We start from the raw sequence: 17805 nt of genomic DNA on the forward strand, positions 1-17805 counted from the left end.
TTAGGTTTAGCGAATTAAAATTCCATACTCCGGCTTTCGATGCTTCCTCCTACTATGTATATATAAAAAAGATAAACAAATGTCGGACCACTATAATTAAGGCCAATATGAAGAAGAAGTAGATATAAATGAGATACTCGTATACTGGTATAGTCAAACAGGGATAGAATAAGTAGGAAGTAGTTACACCATTCAAGTGTTGCTTCATACGCCAAACACTTGATATCTCAAGTTTCATTCAGATATCTCAATTCTGACTCAAGTTACAGCTTGCACGGAAGGACGGTCAGATAGAGAGTCACCCGGATTTCAACTTTTCTCGTCATTCGGATCATGTATATAGGTATAACCCTATATTTACCTCGCTTAGTTTTAGGTGATACGTACAACAGTTAGTTGAACAAAACTATTATACTCAGTAGAAACTAAATTCTTTACTAATTTATCAAAAAAATATAATTTTTTTAATTAACAATTTATTTATACATTTTTTTTTCTCTTTCGTTCTAGTTTTTACTTTTAAAAACCTCAGTACCTAAGTACACATAATGAAGTCTCTATTAATCGCATTGGTAAGTAAAAATATGTTCGAACAAAACATAGTCTTCTCAAATCAAAGTTATGAATTAATTTCTGTATAACCCAGCAACAAGCAGATGTTACTCAATCTGAATACCACTGATAGATTTCGGTTAGGACAATTTTTAATCTACAAGATGAAGGCCATACTACAGATTGACACTTTCATATTGCTAAATCTACATCTCATCAACTTATTTTAATCAAGTAAGATTGAGTTCAGGGCTCAAATATACATTTAACTAAAGGGAGCATTATTTCGAGGTTCCTTACTTTTTTTCAAGAAAAAAACACATAAACTTCAAATTTAATGGGGAATGTTTATTATCATTCGAAAGAGCATACTTTGGCATTTATTTTTTGAAGAATATCCTTTTCAAATGTTGGCCGCAGGTATGGCTAAAGATGATCCATCGGTTTAGTTCACTCGTTCGAGCATTTCAACTGGTATCTATCGAATGATACGCCTGACGTTTTTTTTTGGGGGGGGATTGTCCTCTCTTTTCTACCCATAAACTTTAGACTTTACATATCCCCACAAGAAAAAGTCTAACGCTATGATATCACACGAACTTGGTGGCCGACCGACCGACCATTGTTTGATGCGATGTGTGGGAAGTGGCGCTGTCTTGATGAAACAAAATGTCACGAACTTCAATTTCAGGAAATTTCAATGACAGCCCTTGAACCTCTTCAGGTTGTACTTCGATTGGGCCTCTTCGATGAACAAAATTTGACTCGAATACGTCGGCTCTTCTTGGAAATTTCAAGAGCACAAAGAGCGAAGCGATGTCGCTTGGGAAGGTCGAACGGCGTTTGTTCTTGCACAAGCTGAATTTTGTACGCTTTCAATTTAAGAACTCGACGTAAAATGAGCTCAGGCGTTCCAAACGTCAGCCCGAGTTGCTGCGAACGGCGCCGAAACGACTCTCAACGGTCATCGGCTGCTATATTTTCTTCATTGAACGTGAATTTTCGTAATAAAGTTGAACGATTTGTAAATGATTTTCAGGTGTTAGTCTTTTCAGGATGAAATCCAAAACAATACTGAAAAAAATTAAAATTACGTCTGAAAAAGTACCTCTACTTGGATTATCCGTTATAATTAATCCCGTTTTAGCACAGGTGATCCTTTAACTAGTATTCCTCGATATAATATAAAGCTTTTTTTCGGGAAGTTGAGCGATATTTAAAGCCTTCTCTAATAAAACAATTCCCTAGTAATATCGACTTTGTTTTGATTAAGTGCTCTCTTAAGTTTCAAGTTTTAAGATTTAGCCGCAGTTCCCTTCTTATAACCTACTTTCGTGTTTTTTTTAATATATTTTAAATATATCTATTTATTTGATCTGTACTTATTATAATAAAAAATTTATTTGACTTTCTTAGACTGCGATTTGCAGTTTGTGCATAAATTCCGTGCAAGGTCATGGACGTCTCATGGATCCGCCTGCACGAAATGCCATGTGGCGATTCGGCTTTCCGAATGCCGTAAATTATAATGATAACGAACTATTTTGCGGTGGATACGCCGTGCAATGGGAGCAGAATGCGGGCAAATGTGGAGTCTGCGGAGATGCGTACCACGTGAAGACGCCGCGCCCGCATGAAGCGGGTGGTGAATTCGCGAAGGGCATCATATCGCGGTACTACGCAGCTGGACAGGTGAGTGAACCATTGAGGATTTGAATAAGAACCAAAATTTTGCAAGGTAATATAACAAGAATACAAGTTAATGATCTGCTTTATTCCTTGCATTTCTAGGAAATCGACGTTGAGGTTGAACTCACTGCCAATCACTATGGTCGTTTCGAAATGTTCCTCTGTCCCAACAATAATCCACGTCGTGAGGCTTCACAAGCTTGCTTCGACCGTTATCCACTGTACATTTCGGGTAGTCGGGAACATCGCTTTTTGATACCACGTGACGCACCCAAAAAGGAGATCTTCCGCTATCGTGTCCGTCTGCCACCATACGTTACATGCACGCAATGTGTACTGCAATGGACCTACTATACAGCCAATATGTGGGGTACTTGCTCCAATGGCACTGAGGCGGTGGGCTGTGGCAAGGCGGGTATGTTTTTGCAATTATTAATGGATATATAGAAACGATACGAAAAAGCACAAAAGTCTTTATAACTGTTTGAAACAAGTTCGAAAGGCTTTCGGTCACTCCACTCGCATTAAAATCAAAATTTATTTCTTTACAGAAACTTTTCGCAACTGCGCCGATATTGCGATTGTCTCCAACACCGGTGGCGGTGTTCCACCGATCTTTGTGAATAACAAATCTCCATATCTCCTCTACTACAGAGACTATCGTGCGCCGGATGACAACAATGTGTTCCCGCTTATTGTGCGGTAAGTCTTACTGTGGGTGTATGTGAGTTTTTGTGAGTTCTTTTCCGTGCATGTGTGTGTATGGAGTGTTGACTACATTAAAATCGATTTGAAACCATTTTGCTTTAATCTGTATATTTGCTTTGCTTTTCTAGCAACACCACAAGGGCTTAAACTGCGAGCGAATTGAGCCTGCATTTCTTAATTGCTTTATTCTGTTGCTTTGATTGCTTTTTGCTGCTTTCCCTTTAGCCGTTTTTAATATTATTTTTTATTTGGAAGTTAGGCAAATATCTAAATACTGCTTAAGGCTTCTTGAAAGAAGCTTCTTTGCTTATTTTGCGCCCTTATTGCTTCCTTTATTCATTTATTTTTAATTTTCAAATAAATACATTTTTGGTTTCGGCATTATTTTTGCTATAAAAATTAAATTAAATTGCAAATAATAATTTTATCACTAAGCTTATTAGTACTTACTACTAAATATTAAACTTTTCAATAAACACAATTGTATAAAAACATAAAAACCAACTCAATAGCGTTGTTTTATTTTAGTTTAATAATCCTTAACCTTGGTGTTGGCATGAAAAAAAATTTTAATTTATGATATTCGAAACAAATATTATATAATTTATTAGTTATAAAAAATATAAAACTGTAAATATGTGATAATTATATTAAGAGAATAAGCAAAAAACCATGTTCCCCCAACAATTGCGCACTAATAGAACTTATAAAGATAAAACCTTAAGTAATCATAATAATAAAATTGCATTTTACCATCCGAAACCGAATAATTGTAACCACACAGATTTCTTATATAAAAGTGATTATCAAAACTACTAAACGAATACAATATAGAAAATAATTATAGAAACATATAACAACGTAGATAACAGTCGTTATAATATACCCGTTAAAAATTAGAGTACTACTTGACCAAAAAATAGTAAGACTTTGTTCATAATTTTAAAATTCTTAGTTTTTCTTTAAAATCTATATCTTATCTACGTCGTCCACCTCAGAGTAATCCATCTTTGCCCTCTAACACTTGAGCCAACGTTTTTCTAATCCTCGAAACAGTTGTTAAAGTCAATTTCTGGAATAACCTTCAAAAGGTGTAGCGATTCAGTCTTCAATTGACTCAAAACGTTTTCGACGGAACGGTCGTTGGAGTTTCCCAGATAGCCAGAAGTTTCACGGAGCTAAATAAGGCGAATACGGTGATTGGGGCACGATACTAGTAGAAAATTTGGCGAAAAACTAACGAAGAATCTATGCAATACGCGACGGAGCTGCAAAAACTAAGACTTGTCGGCCCATAACTTAACAAAGTTAAGTGCGTGGATGCATTTCGAATGCATGTGGTGAAGCTACCTTAGAAAAAAGTAACTTTTGGTGTTTTTTTCGCTTTTGAGCTATGATAACGCCCTGACCATACATCGTTGCGAATATTTGTCCAAAAACAACACATTAATGTTACCGAGCCCGTTTTATCCCAAAACTGAAGCGGCCTATGAAAGAACGACTCTATGATCGAAAGTTAAAAACTGCATCGAAGGCGGAGCTAAACAGGATCACAAAAATTACTCTTCCAAGTGGTTTGAGAATTGGAAAAAACGCTGGCAGAAGTGCGGTATATCCGGGGATGATTACTTTGAAGTGGACAAAATAGATATTTGAGGAGAAATACAAAATTCGCGATACTTTTTGAAGAAACTGCATATCAGATCTGTAAGTCCGAAGACGGGAGTTCTTTTTCTATGGCATCAAAAAGGACTACGTACAGTCCACGTGCGATCTTTGATCAGCCATCTAATCTAACCTAACCTGCATATCTCACTAACCGATCTACGATGTCCTCTTTTTATAACTTGAAACCTATTTTAATACTAGGTTTGACAATTAAGTAATGAGACTGATTTTATTGTCGCGCTTGTGGTAAACCTGTTCCCTTCCTCTTTTTCCGGCATCCGTCCCCATCTCCATTGATATATGTACCATCGCTCTGGCTTGTTTAGTTCGCCTGCTGTGTCAAGTTGAGTAGACGTGTGTTTGTAGTGCTCTTCACGAAAATGGAAAAACGAAATCAAGAGCAACGCGTCGCGATAAAATTTTGCGCCAGATTGGGCGAAACAGCTTCGGAAACGTACGCTAAAATTGTAAGAGTGTATGGTGATAGTGCTCTTAGTCGTCGGAAACCAAACGCCAAAGCTCACAATGGTTGTCTCCGCGGGCCCCCCGCCCGAAAAAAGCTCGCATGAGCAAGTCGAAGGTGAAAACGATGATTATTGCCTTTTTGATAGCCGTGGAATCGTCCACAAAGAATTCGTTCCACCGGGGAAAACTGTGAATCAAGTCTACTATTGCCAAGTACTCGAAAGATTGCGAAAACGAGTCAACAGGGTGCGCCCAGACATCGCTCGTAACTGGATCCTTCATCACGACAACGCGCCGTGCCACACCGCCCTCAGCGTGTCCCAGTATTTGGCCTCTAAAGGGATCGCCGTGTTGCAACAGCCGCCTTATTCGCCCGACATGTCACCCTGTGACTTTTATTTGTTTCCTAAAAAAAAATCGTTGGTCAAAGGAGTCGATTTGAGTCGATTACGGACATCCAGGCGGCCGTGACATGGGTACTCGCGAACATCCCAGTCGAAGCGTTCCAGAAATGTTACGAAGCATGGAAAACGCGCTGGAATCGTTGTATAGCTGCCCAAGGGGACTACTTTGAAGGGGATGGCAGAGTTGTAGAATAATTTTCAAATATGGAATCAGTCTCATTACTTAATTGTCATACCTCGTACTTGAACCACACTATCTAAAATCCTCTATGTCCACTTCAAATGCTGAAGATCGTTAGTTAGTTTTTCTTATCTATTTATGGGTTATTAAATGCCCCAACTTATGTTTCTAAAATAAATTTACTAGCAACTGTTTCAAAATTTAAAAATTACAAGGCTCTGTTCAATTCCCCCTTCGATTTAACATTTTTCTAACTAACAGAAGTAATTTTCGTTCACTGCTAACACAAATGACATTTAGTAGAGCTTAGGAACAACTAAAAATATTCCTTGGGATAATACTTAGGTAGATAGGTAAAACCTCTATAATCTTGCTATCTCTTTGCGCTGAAGCTAAATATTTTATGCTCCTGATGAAACTAATTCTCGTATGTCTGCAATGCTTTTGGTGGACAGCCATTCATGGTTCGGTGCCTAATGTGTTCCAAGTACATAAGTCGTTTGTGTTAGGGCTGGGCACTCACAGAGAAAGTGGGAAACCGTTTCCTTATTCCCTTCTTGTTTATAGCTGCGGCAAGTAAATTTATAGCGCAGACTCATATTCTCCAAAAGTCTAGTGTCCCGTTATAGATGCTGTAAGTTTGTAATTCCTGTACCTATGTAATATATATGTACCTATGTAATATATCCTTAGTTCTAGTTGTATCATGCTTGGCTCATATCTTCCTCGTTACTGATTTCCATCTGATTTTCTCTTTTTAGTACCTTATTTCTCTTAACCATAAATTTATCCGTTAACCAACATAAGCTAAATAGATTATAAATGTATAGAAAATTTTATTAAATTTGCAAAAATTATACCACTACGAAAAAAAAATGAGAAATAATAATTATATATTTAATTTTTAATTCATGATTTCTAATATTCAGCATCCAATATATAACTATTTCGAAAAAAAATATTAATTTGTTAAACAGTGTTAATATCATGACAGATTTTGTGTTGTTTAATGCAAACATTCACACAAAGAGTTTACTGCAGCCTAAAATTATGCAATGAGTTGGCGTTATAGCGACATCTGTCAGCTCAGTTGGCAATGAATATATTGAACATGTGTTGAGAACTTGACTAAGAGTGATGACAGGAAATGACTTCATACAGAAACGAGAGCAGAGTAAATCAATATTAGGGTGGTTAATAATAAAAATGGAAGAACAGCTATTCATAAAATATGAATATGTATGATAAAAGCAGGTGTCGTAACAGTTATTAAAGAAGTTGTTGGGAGTTGTTGGGACCGTAACAATTATTAAGAAAAAGGAGTAATAGGCAGAAAATCGAGTTCAATAATTATTTTTCAATTTATAATTTTTCTGTCCATGGAATAGGACGTAATTTTATGCAATATTTTTTTTATTACTTTGCATGACCCAGCTCAACCAACAGTATCTACTCGAACCAAAAATCCGCACATTCTATTGATCTCTTGAGGATTTTGTAGTGAGTTCTAGACGATTTCTTGTTTGGTTAGTTGTGGTAGCGGCAGAATTCTACCGAGTTGACAGTCCTGGACGCGTCAAAAATCTGAGTTCGTTCCGACTACAGAGACCCGACTGACAAGGAAATGACATATCCCAAGGCCCTGGTAATCGCCCTGTGCGCGAACGAAATGTTACTGCAGTCACATGAAATCAATACCAAGTTCGGGTGGGATAAATTGAATTCTTAAAAATTGTATCTTGTGCTCAATACGCTGTCGAAAATGAGAGCCAGCCTCTCTTCGATTAAAAAATTCCAATATTTTGGTGAAAAAAATATCGTCTCATGAAGAAAACACCACTTTTTTTTTGTATAAAAATAACTCATTACATTTTACTGCACAAATTTCGAATAATTCATTAAAATATTTAGACAAATAGTGTGATACACCCGAAAATCGTTGTAAAAGAAATTACAGAAATTAAAATCTTTCTCCAAAGCAGACCACAAAGATATTTCCACTTCTGCAATTTCCTCTCCAATCAGAATTTTGAACTACATACATCTTGGCCGAGCAGAATTATTTCGAAATACACATAAAAATACGAACGAACGTGCGAAAAGCACTAACTAAGCAATACAAATGAAGAATTCACGAGATACTACGAGAACGAGACAGCAAGAAAGATTGATTGTTAGAGCTACTTAACCCCCAGCACTTCAACATCTGACATCCGGATATGTAATGGCCATGATGAGTAGAAGAAACACGGATATTTGTACGCTGCCCACGAGTATGGTTTTGAAGATGTTATTCTTCGGGTCCGGGTTATTCGCCGGTGACAGTGGCGTATGATGCCGACGTATGCGTCGACGTTTACGGCCACGTATCGGCGCTTCACACACACATATGCGTATGCGTGAGGTGTTCACCGCTCTCTCCTCTAAAGTTGTGGAAATTTCAGCCTTCACTACTGACCCTACCGGACGCTGTTGTTGTGCATTGTAGAGCGCATCATTTAACGTACACTGTATCTCTTCGATCTTCAATGGCTCCTTCTCATACTTGTAAGGTACACGCGCGCTACGAGCGCTATCACCAGCTTCCTTTGACTGTGTCTTCTGTACGGGCTCTGCAGTGCGCACATCTTTTTGTAGTGACACAGAGCTTTCCAAACTTCCAATAACACACGGACTATAAAGGAAACTATTGAAAAAACAGGGGTCCTGTTCCAGCACATTGAATGGCACGAGTGTGCTCTTCGGTTTCAGGTAACGCATCAGCAAATCGGGGTTTTCCTTAAGACGCTTAAAGGAAGTGCGCTTCAGTTCGGTGCTGTCTTTGTTGGAGGGTAAATAAAAGTGATGACTGGCTTGCTCTTTGAGCTCCACAATAGTCTTATGCTCCATGCGAAACTCTTGCACAATGCCGATGCAACGACGCACACCCATCGAGAAGAACTCATTGCAGGCATATTGGAAGTTATCAGGGTGACTGACATGCCACTTTGTTTCGAGCGTTGTGGCCAGCTTATTCAGTTCCTGCAGCTTGATGTCACCTTGTGAGACGGTGCGCTTCAAGGTGGCTTCTAATTTCTCGCCCAACGCCTTCAAGATGATGATCTCTTTCTCGAGTGTGGGCACATTCTTGAAGATCACATCCACCTGCTGTTTTTTGGGCTCTACATCCAGCGTTATAACGGGCTTGTGTATGGCTACAGTTGTTGGTGAACTCACCACCGGATGATCGTTTAGATTATGCAACGCCGACTTCACAACCGTCTCCTGACGTATGATCTCCTTCAACTGTGTTTTGAGTATTTCTTTGAATAGTATGGAGTCGTTCGGCTGCAGTTGACGATGTCGCTCATCCGTTTTCACCACATTCTTTATCGTGGCTATCTCATCGGGCGCCATATTCTTCTGTTTACAGTCCAGTAAACAACGAAAATTCGACGAAATTGTCGCGCTCATATTCAGCGAATCTGTAGTGGGCACTGCCATCAGCGGCGCAATCACAAAATCATCCAAAGAATCCTGTGACTCTATTTGCTTCTCCATCTCGGAATCCTCGAAATCATAGTCGGTGTTGAGCTGATCATTCAGCACGCAACTAACATTCTCCGAACGCGCAGACACCTGCTTCAGCGAGCATTCCTCCGAAGAAGTTTTCGAATTACAAATACTGCGCGCTGTTAGTATCTCCTTAATGCGCTTACAATTGAAAGCGTTCTCATCCAAATCGAGATCCTGTAAATAAGTTGCTTTGCTCTTGATTCTTCTCACTGATTTCTTCTCCGTTACGCGTTTGTTGAGGTTTGTGTTCGGCGTTAATGGCTTTTTATTCGCACGTTGCGACGCCGCGCGTTGTTGTTGTTGTAGACGTTGTGTACTCTTCGCTGCCGGTATTAGCGTGCGGCTTTTGGAGCCTAACAGGAAATTTCCCTCATTACTAGCGCTCTTCTTGACGCGGCTCAAACGATCCCAGACGGTTTCTTTGTTGGCCAGTCCTGGTGACCGCTCTGAGAGCGAACGAAAGTTTACTGCAGTCACTTGAAATCAGTACTAAGTTCGGGTGGTGGAAATCGTTGATAACAAACTGGCTTACTCACCTTTATTGAGATTCTTCAACTTTCGTCGCAAATCCTTGTTCTCATTTTCCTTTTCCATTTTCATCAATTGGCTCGGCTTGGCTTTATTCACCACGTTCGGCATTGTCCATTCGCTTTGATACTCCGTCTATTTATTTTTTTTGGAAAAAAAAATAATAAAAATTATTTTTGTTGAATTGTTTTTTATATTTTTTCAATTAATTGATTTAATATAATATTTTAAGAAATTTTGCTTTCTTTTTTTTTGATTTCACATTCACAATTTTTTCAATCATGAGCACTTTTCTAATGTCTACTTTCTGAGAACATTTTTTTTACGTTTTTGGAACGTATTTTGGGTTTGCTAATGGAGAATGTTGAAAAGTTTTAAAATTGCTCTGCATATAAATAAATTTCGGCACAAAAGTGGCTTGAACTTACCGGTTTTGAATATATTTTGTCGTTTTTTGCGCGCGCATACATTGTTTGTTTAGGACTCAGAATTTTAGAGCGGTCAATTTGGAACAATTGGAAAACTTACCAACAAAAATAATAAATATGATAATAGATTTGAAAAAGAAATAATGTCGCAGATATTCTCAAAATGAAAAGAAAGAAAAATATTTTTGTTTTGAAACGTTGTAATTTGGGTTACCACTTACAAGAATCGGTTAATTTGAAAGCTTCATGTAAAATGATGGATGCCATACTTATTCAGTTCTCATATTGCTCTATGAAATAAGTTTTAGTGCAAGGAAACTAGAACAGAAGGTGGTGGAATTAGGTTATATCCCATACTTATCCAGGTCTCTTATTGTTCTATGAATACTTTGGTTGTAGTTTCAGGAAACTGGAACCGAAGTTGATAGAAGTACGTCTAAAACTCATACTTATTCAGACCTCATATTGCTCTAAGAATATTTTAGTTTTAATGCCAGCAAATTGAATCTGAAGTTGGACGAATTAGTTCTGAATCCTATACCTATTCTTAACCAGATCTAACTCCGCCAAGCTCTGTTCCAGTTGAATGGACCTACAACTTTTATAAAACTAAAGTATTAATAGATCTTAAGTTTTGCAAGACAAATTGCCTCTCATAATATCATTTTAGGACTAGGACCATTAACCAACAAGACTTTGTATTATTTTTAGATAATTTATTTTCTGAAAACATACTTCGATATTGTAATTTAAGGGGTTTGTCTTAAGAACTACATAGCTTAAATGTTCTTGCTTGCAAAAATCCAAATTTTCAACTTTCTCAACTCACATTCTGAGCTACTTTCACTGCTTACTGTTAATCAAATAATGACGTACCAAAGAACGAGCAAACTGAATGATATCCTATCTACCTGAACTAACTACTAGACTCATCATCTTCTTCCTCACACATCGAAAGATTCCAAGACTAGCAGCTATTATCTATAGATATGACTTTATTCAGATTGCTCAATCTTGATTTGGAAGCTACTTTTCTTCCGGCTATAAAATATCTTTTTCGGAGCATTAACATTTACTTTGGTAGTACATAATATGCCAAGTCCCGAATAACATGTTTTAAAATATATATTTCCAATGGGTCTAAAGGCGTAGAGGACGTAGAAACTTTTTATTCATTCTCTAACTGTCACTTAACTGAATTCCCTGAGACTACAGATCGCGAGCAAACCTCTTCGCACGCGTATAATACGTGACTAAACGCTTCTACCAGCCCGTTGTCAACACACCTTCCTTACTAGTTTATCTTAAAACCATTCTATATGATATAGCTAAGTGCTCGTCTTTAACCAGTAGTTAGATCATAACATTTATTCAAAGCAAAACACTAAGTATTCAGAATGGGGAAATTATAAGCTAAAGCTCGCTAATACTTAGACAGTGGCGAAACGAACCAACAACTAGTATGCATAAAATAGATTGAAAAATGAAATGAAGTTAAAATGAGAAAACTGATTGCAGCATGAAATAATTACCATTCGACTTGTTCATATAAAAAACTCTTCATCGGCTGTTAGAATTTAATAAATATTTGCGATATCAATACTCAAACAATGTTTTTTCTCCTTTTTTTCTTTGCAGTGACCAGAAATGTATTGCCGCGCCAGCATTCCGCACCATTCCCGGTATGGATAACTGGTGTGAGACGAACTGCTTGCGTTATCCACCCAACTGTCCGGAATCCGCATGTCATTGTCCGTAAGTGAAAAAATTATTATTTACTATATTATTTGTTTGATTTTGACTAACATATTTCAAACTCTATGCTGAACTAAATTTATTTTATTTAGTCCGGCAGAATTAATTAATGAGATTTGAGTTTAATACTTTTTAAAATGTTCGATTTTCTATTGGCTTTTGCGTGGTTTATTTTATTTTTGAAAGTTTTCCGAAAAATTCAGTTTATTTTTTTTATTTTCTTGATTTGATTTGAACCTGCTTTACAAAAAACTATTTACATTTTTTTTAACCTATCTTATAATATTTCTTATTAATGATCTTCTTACCATTATTTTTAATTTTTTTTTTGGCTTCGCAACATGCAACACCGAATTTTTTAATTTGGTTTTCAAATAACTAGTGAAATTGAGATTTCAGAAACTTTCATTCATTCAGAATTTAATCTGAGTAAATTTGAGTGATGACTCGAAGTGTCGTAGTCAAGAGTGATCTGTCCTCAGTGGTTGGTTTTCCTGATTTTTGAAAGACCACTGACACACAATTGGTTATGTACCACTCAGAATTTATGGTGATATGTTCAGTTTTACTAAAATAGCAGGAAACAACTTGCTGGAAAGGCTCCTGCGCGAACATCTTTTTTTGGATTAGGGTTATCTTGAAAGAATCATACAGTCGACTGCTATTTACTTTCGGGATCATTAGCGTAAATCCCACGATTCCTCTAACGATGTCATAAACTTGTTTCGAATCTCGACTAATCGAAATGAACATTTTTTTCACTGGGCTGGTTCCACTATCCCACCAATGCCCACAGTTGTCTCAATCTCACGATAGGTCACATGACGATCTTGCAATATGAATTTGTGCACAGCCCCTAAAGTTTCCGAAACCACAACTGATTTTACACGACCTTCACAGAATTCGTCTTGGAGTCATCTACGACATCGATCGAAACATTCTTTACAGAACGTAAATGTTCGTAATAATTCCACACAACGCAGAAAAAAATTCACATGACAGCTTGACACAACTCAAGCCTGATCTGTCAAAAAAGTACTCTTGAAAATAATCTTAAACCGACCATCAGGATTACTCTCACCATGGCATTAGGTCGATATTACACTCTTAATTTATTGGCATTTGGTACCAAATATGAACAAAATCGGTACATACCTTCCTTTAATATCCATGATTGACTTTGAAAATAGAAGTTCCGTATACTTCGATCACTACTTGAGCCTACTTAATGAGATTAGATGAAAATGTGACATTCAAAGTAATGTCATTTGGCAAGAAAAAGTAAGCTCATCCTTTTTCTATATTTCCTTCAGGTCCCCACACAAAGAGTTCCCTGGTTTCCGCAAGATAACTCAATGAATTAAAGTGTATGCATGTTGCTCTTAACATAAGTTAAGCTTGAAACGGTTTTGGGTTTTATATATTACATTACGAAGTATTTATACAATATACTGTTATATACTATGTAAACCATTATAATTGCAGTAAGGATTGTGTGGCGATTGGTGAGCTAGAGGGACGTGAAGGTGCGGACACGTATTGCATGGATGAATGTCTGAATTACGGTTCCGTATGTCCAGTGGATAGATGTCGCTGCTTCTAAGACAACACAAAGTTTCGAACACTGCCTGTAAGAGTATCGCTGGGACTTTCGGTGTGCTCTTCAACGAACAAACTTCATAAGCGCTCAAGCTTGTGAAGAACGGATCAAAGCTGTGCTACAAATTCTGTGCCTTTTTATAAATACCTATGTATGTACGATGTAATAAAATGTTTTGGTAAAAAAAAAGATTGCGAAAGTTTTCATTTTTATTAACGAACCTTGAAGATAAATTGGATTTTCAGGAATTTTCGCATTTCCATCAGTCGCCGAAGTGAACTACTGATGGATTTCCGGCCGAACTATTCAAATGCGGCGGGGAAGAGCTAATAAGGAGCATGTATCAGCTTCTTTATAGAATATGGTAGGATGAAAGCATGTCCGACGATTGGAATTTAAGTGTGTTCTGCTAAATCCACAACAAGGGAAACCGCTCAAACTGCTCCATATTTTAATACGGCTGTGTAAACTGACGTTGAACAATACCAAAAGCTCCGTCAGGATCGGGAAGGAACTCTCCGAGCCGTTCGATACCAAAAGAGGTTTCAGACAAGGTGACTCCCTATAGTGCGAATTTTTCAATCTACTCCTGGAGAATATAATTCGAGCTGCAGATGTGAATAGAGAAGGTACAATCGTCATAAGAGTGTACAGCTGCTGACGTACGCCGATGATAATAATATCATTAGCCTCAACATCCGCGCAGTTAGTTCTGCTTTCTCCAGACTGGATAAAGAGCGAAGCAAATAGGTCTCGCAGTAAAGAGCTAGACAAAATATCTTCTGACATCAAACAAACTGTAGTCGCACTCGCAACTTGGCTACCATATCACTATTAACAGTCATAACTTCGACGTGGTAAATAATTTCGTCTATCTTGGAACCGGCATTAACACCAACTACAACGTCAGCCTCGAAATCCAATGCAGAATAACTCTTCCCAACTGCTTCGGACTGACTAGGCAATTGAGAAGTCTTCTCTCGACAAATCAAGACCCAACTCTACAAGGCACTCAATATTCCCGTCATGCTGTACAGTGCAGAGGTATGGACGATGACATCTGATGAGTCGACGTTACAATTTTTCGAGAGAAAGGTTCCGCGGAAGATTTATGGCCCTTTGCGCATTGGCCACGGCGAATACCGTATACGTTGGAACGATGAGCTGTTCGAGACATTCGACGACATTGACATAGGTCAGCGAATTAAGAGACAGCGGCTACGCTGGGTAGGTCATGTCGTCCGAACGGACGAAAATACTCCAGTAGAGGAAGAGCTCTACTCCGTTGAAAAGACCAGATGGGGAAGGACCTGGCTTTGCTTGAAATCTCCAATTGTTGCCACATTGCAAAAAAAGAAACAATTGGTTCGCTCTCAAGTACTGCTATAAGACCGTCTATAGTCTTTCTCAAATTGCTCCAGCTTATTTTCTACTTACATTTCCGCTCATCTTAATAAAATGAATACACATTTCTAATTTGTAATTTTTATTGCAAACTAAAATTTGTGATGATGAACTGTGTGCTACGGTACAATGGGAGCCAATTGGACTGAGTCTATTTGCAATGAACGACGACGGCATGTCTAGCTGAACACTTGTTGAGAAAATAGCACTAAATTCAAATGCACCAACATTGTAACTTAGCACAATAAACCAGGAATGAGAGGACCTGTGCCAAACTGTGAAAGCCCAGAAGTTTTATTTGAAAAGGGAAAAGTTAAGATTCACGCCATCGAAACAAAATGAACGCACGCTTCTTTCCGGGCGTAACAATAGATGCTCATATACTTTTGAAGACTGATTTGATTGTGCACAAAATATGTGGAACGCGACCGCCAAAGTTCAGCTACTCGGCGCTGCGATGTTCAAAAATGCTACGGAACTCCTCAACGCTAAGCTCTACAGCCTTCTTACCGGCGTCGCGAAGAAACGGTTCCAGTATTTTCACATACGTCTGCACTTTGCGACGGTCATCCGTTGCATTGCTTGACTCGTCACATAATAAAATGCCTGCTGTCAGTGAACCAGGATCGGGCAGCGGTTGCGACTCGATTGGATCGAGCGATTCAACGCTTAGCAGAACCTCACCTGGTAGAAGCTCAGTTTCGGAGTTCGGTGGCGAAGCTTTGTTACGCAACTGACTAAGCGGTAAATCGGTGTCATTCGATATGGCGCGCAACGAATATTCCTCCGAACCGGTATCACTGTTATCACGTAACGGCGGTGGTGCATTACGCCTTAAGAACGCATCGAAACGATGACGCACGAGTAACGCCACCTTGCGCCAACGTTGCCGCGCACGTATACGTCGATCCTCATCGTTTTTGGACGACGTATCCGACATGCCGCCAACCGCACGACTCGTGTGCATATCCTCAAAGTTCTTAGTAGGGCGCGTTGTGTCGTTGAATGCCATCGATGGCATTTCCATGCCGCCAGCGTCACATGTGAACTTGCTTTGCAATGTCTCGTGCTCCGTGACTTTGCTAAATTCAATCAAAGATTTACCTTCAGTGGCCTTGCGGTGGCCATCTTTTTTAAGTTTTCTAGATAGATTGCGACTGGAACACGAATTACCGAATTGAAGACGATTCTTGAGTCGATCTTTCAACTCCTTGAGTTCTTGTTCCGCGCTAATAACGGTCTTCGTATTTGATTTACGTTGACTTGTTGAGATTTTTTGTATATTCATACGTGAACGATCGTTGCCGTAACTGATGCGTTTATCCGAACGCGCTTTACGTTCCAATTCTATGCGCGATGACATACTGCCGACGGCGGCACCCGATGCTACAGCATCGAGACGCGACGAACAACGATCGACCAACGCATTCATTTTCGAATATTCTTTGCCTAGTTCTTTAGCCTTCACCAAGGTCTCGACGCGTATCTCCTCGTTCGTACGTAGACGATCCATGGGCGCCACACGTCGTCGTTTCCATTGTGATGATGTCTCTTTGATCTCTTCGATTTCGCGAAAGAGTCGCTTCAGACGCACCTGTCGCATCTTCATTTCAATCGTGCGATCGTTGAAGTCCTTGATGCGCTCGTATTCCTCCTTTAAACGCTGCAGCTGGCCATTCTTTTTACTGGTGCTAACCATGCGTCGAAAAAATGGTGTCGATTTTATTTGATAGGACATCTTTGTGTTGTCTAACTGTTAATGTTAATCGTGTAAGTGTGTATGCCTTTCGTTATCGCACCTTTCTTCGTTCTCTTTCAATAGCTTGCTCGTTTTTTCTTTCGAAAGTAAAAAATTTCTTAATTCTGATTTGCAAAATTTTTCATAAACAATAAATTTAGTTGACACTCATGAATTTTGGGCCGCTTCGGCTAGATTCCGTCACTTCGTGTAGTAAAGTCTCGGTTTACGCTAAATTTGTGCACCGGACACTTTTTATTATGTTTTTCTGATTTAAAAAATAAAAATATTCAGCTTCTTTTCAAAATTATAATAAAAAATATTAAAAATGAAACCATAATGTCAAAGAAAAAACATACAATGTGGGATGGAGTTGAAGACTAACAACAAGTATTCTTCCCTTAAATGAGTGTGATGAAAATGACAACACTGAGTCTTTGAGTGATATTTGTGAATCAGGAAAGCTCACACTATAATACCTTTTAGAACAATAGGATAGGAATAACCTATGAACCCAGTAAAAGTGGCAACAGGTCTTATTGCAGGACTCTCCAGCAAACAGGGATTACCAATGGTACAACGAATGATGATTCACCGCGAATATTAAAGACATTGCATAAAGGCATGGAAGCGCATAGAGTTCACTAGATCGTCTGAAGCGTTAGAGCTACCAAAATGATGCATTCCGCAAACCTCTTTTATCTCCAGAATGATGATTACTGCTGATAAATATGCTCTGCGTAGCCAAAAAACATCCTTTTAAAGGCGAGCTAGACTGAGAAGGCGAAACATTCCCTCCCAGGGTTGTGGTGTGGGTTTGGGACCCGCCACGTAAATAACACTACCCAATGAAAAGAAAAAAAAACAGCCTCAGACGAGAAACCTGCAAACGTGTCAAGGATTACGATTTAAGGTCCCGTAATTCTGACATCAACGCCGTCTAAGAAATGCGATGGACAGGACAAGGTCCTTGTGGCCTTTACTACAGTCGCCATATAAAGAATAGCAACTTCGGTGTGGGATTCGTGGTGAGAGAGAAACTCCATCGCCGAGTACTGACATAGTTTTGCAACACATTGCTGATTTACGCCTACGCCCGCATGGAAAAGAAGGACGATGTGTCCAAAGGT

General features: G+C 38.7%; 3 protein-coding genes across 5 annotated transcripts in view; 1 reads left to right on the top strand and 2 right to left on the bottom strand.

Annotated features, from left to right (window-relative positions):
• The window catches only part of LOC105223167 (uncharacterized), a 32708-nt gene extending 18991 nt beyond the window's left edge, over positions 1 to 13717 (top strand). The window contains exons 2-7 of the mRNA XM_049456328.1: positions 511 to 572; positions 1969 to 2244; positions 2344 to 2656; positions 2793 to 2943; positions 11817 to 11933; positions 13419 to 13717. Of these exons, the coding sequence (XP_049312285.1) occupies positions 549 to 572; positions 1969 to 2244; positions 2344 to 2656; positions 2793 to 2943; positions 11817 to 11933; positions 13419 to 13536 (999 nt within the window). The 5' untranslated portion in view covers positions 511 to 548 and the 3' untranslated portion in view covers positions 13537 to 13717. The remainder of the gene's footprint in view (positions 1 to 510; positions 573 to 1968; positions 2245 to 2343; positions 2657 to 2792; positions 2944 to 11816; positions 11934 to 13418) is intronic.
• Positions 7495 to 10345, bottom strand: LOC105223166 (uncharacterized). 3 transcript variants are annotated; one of them, XM_011200808.4, is made up of 3 exons: positions 10179 to 10345; positions 9759 to 9885; positions 7495 to 9668 (listed from the first exon to the last, which is right to left on the bottom strand). In XM_011200808.4, the coding sequence occupies exons 1-3, from the start codon at positions 10218 to 10220 to the stop codon at positions 7867 to 7869; spliced, it is 1971 nt and encodes a 656-aa protein (XP_011199110.2). In that variant the 5' UTR covers positions 10221 to 10345; the 3' UTR covers positions 7495 to 7866. The 3 variants fall into 3 exon arrangements, with proteins under 3 accessions (XP_011199110.2, XP_011199109.2, XP_011199108.2); XM_011200807.4 differs by having other exon boundaries at positions 7495 to 9689; XM_011200806.4 differs by having other exon boundaries at positions 7496 to 9698; positions 10179 to 10344.
• A 1611-nt stretch (positions 13718 to 15328) lies between the features above and the next one.
• On the bottom strand, positions 15329 to 17046 carry LOC109579347 (uncharacterized). The gene has a single exon (XM_019989233.3). It carries the CDS (start codon positions 16673 to 16675, stop codon positions 15380 to 15382), a length of 1296 nt encoding a protein of 431 aa, XP_019844792.2. The 5' UTR covers positions 16676 to 17046; the 3' UTR covers positions 15329 to 15379.
• Between the last annotated feature and the right edge of the window lie 759 nt (positions 17047 to 17805).

This window comes from Bactrocera dorsalis, chromosome 4 (genome assembly GCF_023373825.1).
Source record: "Bactrocera dorsalis isolate Fly_Bdor chromosome 4, ASM2337382v1, whole genome shotgun sequence".
Classification (NCBI taxonomy): Eukaryota; Metazoa; Arthropoda; class Insecta; order Diptera; family Tephritidae; genus Bactrocera; species Bactrocera dorsalis.